The 11018-nt window shown below is 18.0% G+C and overlaps 1 protein-coding gene across 5 annotated transcripts in view; it reads right to left on the minus strand.

Moving 5' to 3' along the window:
- The window catches only part of LOC102675524, a 31333-nt gene that overhangs the window by 19393 nt on the left and 922 nt on the right, over positions 1-11018 (minus strand). For all 5 annotated transcript variants that reach the window (XM_031514347.1, XM_031514350.1, XM_006623991.2 and 2 more), the window contains one exon: positions 1973-2242. In XM_031514347.1, the coding sequence (XP_031370207.1) occupies positions 1973-2242 (270 nt within the window). The remainder of the gene's footprint in view (positions 1-1972; positions 2243-11018) is intronic.

Consider the following 11018-nt stretch of genomic DNA (forward strand, 5'->3'; position numbering starts at 1 on the left):
TTATATTATATTTATTATTTATTATATTATTATTTTATATATTTTCGATATTAAAAATAAAAAAGAAGCATATACTTTAGTATATAATACTTTGTGTAGATCATATTAAATTATAATTATTTTAAGCAAATTAGTCTAATTATTACTTTAAAAATATATTAGTAAAGGAAATACATTTATACTGAAAAATATAAATTGTTATTTTATATAAAATTTTTATCATTATATTGATTTTTATGAAATATCATTAACTTTAAATGAAAATATATTCAATATTACACATTTCAATATTATATGTCAATTCTTATTGCTTTCAGTTTAAAATTAAATAATAGTAATAAAAGTTAAAGTTATTGTTTTAAACAATATTGTTTCTATGTTTGGAAAGATATAAAATATAATCAAGGGAAAATTGATACATATATTATATTTCTCAGAAATTTAACCTTATATAATTTATAATAGATATTCTGTAACAAACAAATTATAATAGAAATTTGTATATTTTAATAGATATCATTTAAATGGAAAAATTGTCAAATAAATTCACTTGATGATATATTAAAAATACTGTAGTAAAAGTTATTAATAAAAATAAACTAATAAAAACAACAGCTAAAAAATACAAAATCAATAAAATGATATTATCTAGATATATAATTAAATATAAAAATAAGAAAAATACAAATTTTTATCTAAATTTATATTATAACATCATAAATTTACAAACGAAAAAAAAATTACGAATAGAATATTTATTAACTTCAGTTAACTAAAATCTTAATTGTGATCTTTTTAATATTGTATGTATATAATGTTAATATTAATATTATGGATTTTGACACAAGTATTGAAAATATAGACAAAAATAAAGATGCAAGTTGTATTTATTGCAATTTTTTATACCAATATATCAAAATCAAATAAATATTAGATTTAATGTCAAATGCATTCCAAATAATCACAGACAATGTTCTGATATAATCATTCGAACAAAAACGTTTTATTGTTAAATTTATATGAAATAAACTATTTTGTTTTTATGTATTATCCCTTCCATATTTGTATATCCAGATGGAGAGATTTGAGACATTTATCAAAAAACATTTTTTAAATATGCAGAAAGATCATTAAAATATTATTTAGTTTTTTTTATACAAATTTTTTTTTCAAAAATGTATCAATCCTTCTCAGATTCCCCTATGTAAATAGATATACATACATATATTCATACGATATGAGTACAAATGACAGTTGTTAGTTTTATGTATAATAAAGGAAAAACATGAAAAATATTAATAATGATTTCAATTTAATATGTGTGTGTATGTGTATGTAAAAAACATTATTTCTTAGAGAACTATACAATAAATTTGGCTGAGAAGAATACTTCCTCTTATCTAATTGTAAATAATTTAAAAATTATTTTAAATATGAATGATATCAACTTTACTTCTGAATGAGAATTGATTGTAATGTATTCAGACTTGAAAAAAAAATTATATAAAATTTTTATAATTATATAAAATTATTTACATAATTATATTAAAAAAATTGTATATAATTATAAAACTTTATATTTTTTTTAAAATTATAATTTTAAATTTTATGTCGATTAAATATTTTTTATACTTTATAGTGATTTAAAATTTTAGGTCTTTTTTTTATTATCTTATATATTATATAATTATTGTTAAAAAAATAGAAAATTTCATTGTATATATTTCTATAAAAAAATTTAAACATATTATACATGTATGTATAATATGAATGTATATATTATACATATATATATATAATGTATTATAAAAAAAAAGAAAACAGAAAAAAAAGAAATATCAATCAATATTATGTATATTAAAACAAAGAAAAAATAAATATAAAAAAAGAAAACAATATGACACATAGATATTTTAGATTAAGATTGATTTCAATTTGCAGATTCTTGCAATCTATCAATTTCATGCTATACCTGCGAATGGGATGGATGAGTTTGACAGCTGGCATACGTATCAGAGCTGTCTATGCTCCCTTGCTCGTTGTATATTTTTCCATAATTTGTAGTATCCATTGGTTGCAGCGCAGATATCTTCATCTCTGTTGCGAAAATCTGTTGATGCACGGATGGTTCTGTTGACATGACTCCGGATCGCATCGACTTCATTTCCTGGCAGATGGGGTTACGAAAGTCGCTAGTCGCCAGTGGCATTATATTTTCCGCATCTCTGAACTCTTTGTATTCCTAGAAACATGACCAAGTAAAAAGTCTCGGTTTGTTGAAGACGAATCGCCGTAAACCAAGCGTCGCCTTCAACATCAGATGTAATCCTAAAAATTTACCTATAAAAATTTATATAAAATGGCGTATCTCTCATCAATAGACAATATTTATTTTTATTAGATCAAAAATATTCCATATAAATAAAATCAAATTTATTTATTTATTGAAGTTAAGAAAATCGGATCGAAGACAAAATTATCATTGTTGTAAATTTGTACATAAAATATTTTGTCATCTCATTACTAAATACTTTTTGATAATTAATTTTTGATTATAATAAAAACCATAATTATTCCATAGAAGAACATAATAAACCAATGGATGTTACAAGATTTTTTCTATAAAATTCTTTAATATTGTTTTTTAGTTTTTAAAATTTTTTTTAAGCAATAATTTAATAGATTTTTATATTTAATATTAATATTAGTATATTAGTATAATTTAATACTAATATTAATATATTAATATAATTTAATATTAATATTAGTATATTCTATTCTATAGAAACTAACTTAAATAAAAGAAAAATATTAATCTAATGAAAGCTACGCACATTCATTTAATTGAAAAAAAAAAACTTTTTCATATGTATATAATGTATATTCTATAAAATATATATTCTAAAAATAGAAAAGAAGGAAAAAAACTGATTTGTGTGCTTTCCAAATAATTAAAAATCTATTTAATATTATCTTCTTATTTTCAACATTATACTTGCCTGATGCAATCCAGAATTTTTTAATAATTTAAGAGTAATTTAAACGAAGTTAATACATATACAAGTATATATGTAGGCCTGTAATAAGGTGCAAAAACTTAAGTAAAATAACAATTGTTTGTTAATTGTATTCCCAAAGCTTGCCAGAACCTATTAGATGCAACAAATCACAATATGGACATTCATTGAATCATTCATAATTCAAAAATTCTATATATATTAGCTGATATCGTGCTTATTATTTTGAATATTTCTGTTTCTAAAAAATAGCATGCTGAAAGGATAAAAAGTAAAACAAGCATTGTTGAACCCATTACACGATATCAGATTGATTGGATTTTTCATTTTATTTATCAAATAGAATACAAAATATTCAGATATTTTAATTTTTTCTTTTTTTTTTTGTTAAATTTTGTTGATATATTTTATGAATATAAAAGTAACACAAAATTGTTTAAAGATTTATTAAATAATTTTTTCTAACAAAATTATGAATATGATTATGAATATGGATGTGAAAATAATAAGATTTGAATTTATTATGATTTAATATATAATAAATTAATAATAAATATAATCATTAGTCAATAATAAAAAATATCCTGAAAATGATTATTTATTTTGAAAAATATATTTTAAAAAAATATAAGACATAGATATTTGAATATATATACTGAAACAAGATATTTATTATATACTTATTTTTAAATATAGTCATGAAAGCATATAGCCACATTTTAATCACTAGATCCAATCTATTGATTATCGATGTTTCTATAAATTTCGAAGTAATTAACTATTTTGTGAAATACATTTCTTAACATTTTAAATATGAAAGATTTTTAAATTTTTCTTTAATATATACAAAGATGAATTAGATTTTTTTCTTCTTTGATCATGCACAAATTTGATGAATTTATTAATATTTTTTTGTTTATTAATAATAAATTGATTTGATTTATATAATTTTATTTAATTTTGATTTTAAGAATTATGAATTAATTTTAATATATATTTAATTTCTATTTAGAAAATATTTTTAAAATTTTTTCTAATTTCATTGTATTTCATCTTTTATTTTATAATAATATAATAATTATAATTCTTTAAACATAATAAATAAAAAATCTAAAATAAAAGAAAATAAATATTTAAAGATAAAAAGAAACGATTAAAATAAGTTATAATTGATTTAAATATTAATATTTTTTATTTCTATATTTTTATGTATTTTTTCAGATTTTATAAATAGATTTATTTAAAATTTATTTTTGTTGTATATTCTGATCAGTTTTAAGGCATTCCACTTTTATGTGAATGTGTATGAATTAATTCAATTTATACTTTATGAAGTTCATAAATGATCAATTTTTGTACATATATATACATGTATACAAAGGAAAATATTCTCATACTGATAATCATGTTAAAATATTCGCATTAATTAATACTTATTTATTAATATTTAATTAAAATATTATATGATTATATAATATTTATTATATATATTTTATTATATTTTATTTATTTATATATTATTTATTTATTTATTTATTATTATTATTATTATTTATATTTATTTATATTATTTATTATATAATATTTGAAAAATATGTATCATGTATATTTTATAAAATATTTTTTTTAGATAAATTATCTAATAAATAAGAAAAAAATAATCGCATTGTATAAATATGAATAAAAATTTATCAAGAAATAGAGATGAATATAAAAAAATTATTTAATAATCATATTTCATTAAATTTACGAAATATTTTTCATAACTTAATATAACAAAAAGAAAAAAATTTATTTGAAATATTACGCGTAAAAAAACAGAAAAATACATACAAAGTATTTCATTAAATATTATTACTTTGAATTACATCGTTATTATTATTCGCAGCGAAAAATGTTTTGATAAATATTAAATTATTTTAAAAGGTATATATATTAATATTAGTTTTTTGTAGATGGACTTATTAAGAACATATAAAAATCAACTTTCATTTCTTAAATAGAATCATATATTTTTTTATACATCAATTAATGCAGTTTTTAATTTTTTTTAAAAAAATATAATATCAATTCGATATATGTCGAAAAATTATTAATTTAGAAGATATTTTGATGTACATATTATTAAAATAATTATACTTATTAATAATAATTATATTTATTTATTAATTATTAACAAAAAAGATTCAATGTAACATTTATTTACATCTCGATATTTTTGGAATTGATAGAATAATGAATATAATATCTATTCTATCTTATGATTTTCTTTTTATAAATAAAAATAAAATTGATTATTTCATTGGTACAAAATTTTATTGCTTTATGTATAAATCATATTTTTTATAAATTTTCTAATTTCATCTTTAGTTTAATTTTTTTTTTTGCGTAATATATTTAACTTCTTATTATTTACATAATAATATTTTTAAGTTATTTTTATAACTATTTTTTATTGAGATTAATATTAAAAATTTTAGATATTTGCTTAAATAAAAAATAAACGAGATCTTAAACAACAGTAAAAAAAAATATTTATTCTTTATTTTTAAAATTATATATTTATTTTTTATAATATATTAAATATATATAGCAGATGATGATTGTGGAAAAATAAATATGTGTTGTATTTAAAAATAAAAAATAAAGATTTGTTTTTACTATATTTTATAAAGATATGTTCATATTTATTTAAATGAATATAAAATTTTTATTTTAATTAAACAGAAAAAATTTGTTCGTTCTCGTACGATTTTATAAATATTTATATGCAATATTAACGATGGATAATTAATAGATATAGATATTAATGTAAAAATTATTTTTATTTATTTTAATTATATTTATTTTTATTTCGATAGATTTATCATTAAGCAAAATAGTCACGTTCTTAGAATCTGCTGAAAAAAGACACCTATAAAAAAGTTTGTCATTAAAGCATAAAAAAAATAATGTACATATTAATTTTTTATTTTTATTTTATTTTTTTTTAATTTCAAACTATAAGAATATAAATTAACACAATTTTAAAAATTATAATTTTTTAAAACAAATATCATTCTTACCATTTTTTAAAACAAATACCATTCTTACTTATATAAGAAGAGCTTTGATTTTCATTTAGATAGCATAAAAATCTTTAAGCATAAAACTAAATGTAAAAATCACTATATTCACTAATTATTTTATAATTCTTGCATTATTTGAAAGTTTTTCAATTCATTATGTTTTATAATTTCTTGTAAATATTTCCATTTCTTTATAGTATGTATATTTCAAATAAATTTTTGTTATTTACTATATTTAAATTATAAAATTTATATTACAAATTTAACAAAGTATGATTATATTTCGTTTCTGTTTTTTTATAAATTTTTATTCGTATTTATAATAATGCGAATATTTTTCTTTTGTTTATTAGATAGTTTATATAAAAACTTTTATAAATTGTATATCTATTTTTTACAAATATTGTTTGAATGCAATTATGTTTTTGTAATTATTCAATAAATAATTAATTTATACATCCATTGAAAATAAATATTGAAAATTATTCGAAAATTAAAATTTTATCTTTTTTTTGTATTTTAAATTTTTATTATAGCTTTTGAATCTTTTTATTTTAATTTTTTAATAAAGTTTTAAATAATTATATATATATAATTTTTTCTCATTTATTTAACGATATATAAATCGATATTTTTAATTAATAAAATTTGAAAAAAATTGAATGTTATTTATAAATCATTTTTTTGATTTTCATCCATAAATTTGAGATCGTGTATTGGGTTCAAATGATCCAAAATATGGATCGTTATTCATAAAAAGCATACATTCTGTGTTTCAAATTTATCATTTCGAAACAAAAATGCATAGAATCTAATAAAAATCCATAGAAAATAATAAAAAAAAATTGAAAATTGAAAGTGATTAAAAAGAGATGAAAAGATACGACCAATTAAAATTGAAGTACAAATACGCTCTGGAAATTGAAAAGTGACGATTGTATAAGTGTAACAGTATTATTTATCGACGAAATTCGAGCATTGCCTTTTATTTGGCCACTAGCTCGCGTAACAATAATTTTTGAAAATTATTGATATAAATCTATATAATTTTTTGTCGCGTAAACTTCGATTGTTCACATAAAATTTGATTATCGAAATTTAATAGTACTACGTGAGCAAGTGTCGCAACTGCAGAATCGTATTCGTCATTATTGCATTTGTTTCACCTGACTTTTTTTATCTATATTTCTTTTCTTATTTTTCGTTAATTGACATATAAATGGATTACAATCGCTAAAAATACTGTATATATTTCATAATTGTTGTTCAACATTAATAATATTTATTTTACCAATTATTGTTTAACAATAAATAAAATATCTACATGTATATTTTGTATACACAAAAATTATTATTCGAAGTTTTCAGAATCATTTTCCCAGTTATAGTTATATAGAATCGTTTATTAATTTCATTATTAGAGATAAAAATATCAATAATAATATCCATTACATTTTTTATATATAATTTTTTTAAAAAAATAAAATTTTAATGACTTCTTTTTAAATTCTAGATTTTTTGAAATGGATTAGCGATTCAATTTTTTTGATTTTTTCTGTATTATTTATATAAGTATGCTTATATTTATATAAATATATATTTATCAATTTAAATTTTATATATAATTGTTAAGCATTTTAAGAACTTATTATAAATTATAAAAACTTATTATAAAAACATTATTATAAATTAATTAATTGTTAGAACATAATGTTTCTAGCGATTGCTTTTAGTATGCATTGTTTTTAATATACATTTTAATAGATAAATAAAAAGAAAAGAAACAAATTATACGATTTTTGAAAGATATTGTAATTAATAAATTTATTACAATTTATTATAAATTTATTATAAATTTATTACAATTTATTAAATAAAAATACAACATGTTGACAAAGACGATTCAATATGACATTCACCAAATCAATCAGATTGTATATAATTTTATTCAATCATGCCACGATAATGAGATGAATGAAAATCTATGCGTGACTTGCTTTATACAGCCAATGAAATTGAACTCAAATCAATTAATATTATTTGTTTAAGACATTTAGTCATCGTATAAGATAAATGTCTTTAAAAAATAATTTTCTGCTTTCAAAAAAAGAAAATTTCAAAGAAACTTGAACAAAAACAATTATAAAAACAAAATAGAAAACATTAGTTGAATATTATGAATTTTTATCATTAAAAGAAATGTGATAAAAAGAAATATTAAGAAATTATTGAACTCTTTGAAAATTATTCTCATTTGAAATATTAAATTGAAATTAACCTTAATATTATATATATTTAATATAATAAAGATATCAATAATTTTATTAAAAATTCATAATAATAATAAAGAATATCAAATTTTAACATTTACTAATTCTAATGTTGTTATATTCTTGTAACTATTTCAAATAATTTTTAAAAATTAAATTCTCTGTTTTTGATTGTTATTTTATATAATGATTATTTTGTATATACATAAAAATAATATATCTACAAAATAATACACTTACTTTACCGATTAATTAAATAATTTGCATGAATTATTATTATATCAAATTATCAAATTTAAATTAAACTATCAAGTGTTCAAATATTGATGAATGTCATAAATTATATATATATATATATATCATAAAGTACTATAAATTAAATACAAGAAATATTTATATATAATATTTTTCATTTTTTACACGATAAAATGTTGAATAAAAGTATTTTTATATCTATGATAAAAATTTGAATATACTTGAATCTACACAACATAAGTATCAAAAATAAAAATAAAGTAATAAAAATATTATAAAAATATGTATATAAAAATATATAAAAATAAATAACAATATTTTTTATATAGATTATACATCTTGTTATTAATTTCATTATAAAATTATAATTATTGAAATGTTGAATTATGATATATATATTATGAATATTAATTATGAAATATTATGTAACATATAATATATAATTTGGCTTTGTTATATATATTTGCTATAATTTGTTATAGCAAATATTTGTTACTGAAGTATTTTAAATGAAATGTTTGGTGATGTTCAATTGGAATATTGTTTCATATTTGTCCGAATTATTAATAACTTGCAAACAAATTGCTTGAACATGAATAAATTCTCTTCCATATCTAGTTTACTCCAATGATTGCGTGATTCATGCACGAATTTAGCGTGCGAATTTGATATTTAATTTAAACTTGAAAGCAGGAAATTATTCATTAAAGAGGAAAAGAAAGAGAAAAAGAACGAGAAAATAGTATATTCGTTTAAATAAATATATATATAGTAGGCATATGCGAATAACTGCAATTTAAAATATTTTATCACATTATATATAAGAAATTATGAAAACAATATATTATGAAAAAATGAAATTAATTAATTACAATAATGAATAGAATATATCATTGGAAAAAAGAAAATAATAATTTTTTAATAAAATTTAATAAAAATTTATAATAATAATAAATAATTAAAAGTAATAATTAAAAATAATTTGCATAATTAAAAGTAATTTTTGCATGTAATGCAAAAATCGCATAAAAAATTTATTAAAAAATTATTGCAAGAATGATACTTTAATTAAATAAAATTAAAGATAATATTTTAATTATAAATTGTTAAAAAATGATCAAATAGATAAATTAATTATTTAAAAAAAAAAATCTTCATTTTTTTTAGATTTTTAATTCTATTTGTTTCAATTATAGAAATATTAAAAATATAGAAATATTAATTACTTAATAAATATAATAAAAGAAAAAAAAATTTACTTCATAAATACCTAATATTTACACTATGTCCAATGATTAGTATACCCAGTATCACAGATATTAAAAAGATATTAAATTTCTAAAACAATAGAATTTTTAAAAATAAAATATTTTATACTTTTAAAAAATATAATTGTAAAATTAAATTAAGAAATTAGTTTACATTAAAAGGATATGTGATTCAATATACAATTATTCATTACAAATTTAAAAAATTTTTTTTGGAATATAAATATAAAATATAAATATATAATTTTGCTCGGTTTTCTAGAATACAAGTCTATTTAAGAAAAATTGAATTTTTTTTTTAAATTTTCCTGTATATAATTTTCTAAATAAAATTAAGATAAAATAAATAAATACTATTAATCTTTTACAATCTAAATTTTTATTAAACTATATTATATATTATTAACTATATTATAAATTAGTTTTAAACTAATTAAGTAATAAATAAAATAAGTTAAAATAATGATATGAAATAAATCTACAAAGAATTAAAAAAATAATTATTAAAAAATAATTAAATAATTAGAAAGATTTTTACTTTCTGCTTTATCTACCAAAAAAAATCTAAAAATTAAAGTAATCACTACTTTTCTAGACATGCCACTGTGAACTGGGTAAATTTTTTCCTAGAGTAAATTAGAATAAACTCTATTTAGGATTAAGTGAAAAGGATTTATATATGATTAGAGCTGAAGGCATCAAGTTTAATGGTGTAATCTCACTCCAGACATAAACGATGATGACAATGCCCGTGCCTTGACCTATAAAATTGCGAGTTTACACGCAAGTCAAATTAGAGCTACGGTTGCGTCTAAAGCTTTGAATGAACTGATATCGTGTCAATGGAAAAGTTGTGCTCTGTTGAACTGAGAAGGGAGGCAGTGCATACACCCAGTGGACTATACATATGGACAAAGTTGTGCAACAGCTATAATAGAATGTATACAATAATAGCGGACAGACAATAGAAGCCAGGGGACAAACGAATACACTATCTCGCGCGATATTTATTTTCTTTAATGATCAGATATTGCTGGCAAAGATAAAAAGCAATAAAAATAAATCATAATATAAAATAGATCCAGAGAGAGAGAGAGAGAGAGAGAGAGAGAGAGAGAGAGAGAGAGAGAGAGAGAGAGA

The sequence above is a fragment of the Apis dorsata genome, unplaced genomic scaffold (genome assembly GCF_000469605.1).
Source record: "Apis dorsata unplaced genomic scaffold, Apis dorsata 1.3 scaffold_982, whole genome shotgun sequence".
In the NCBI taxonomy this organism is placed as follows: Eukaryota; Metazoa; Arthropoda; class Insecta; order Hymenoptera; family Apidae; genus Apis; species Apis dorsata.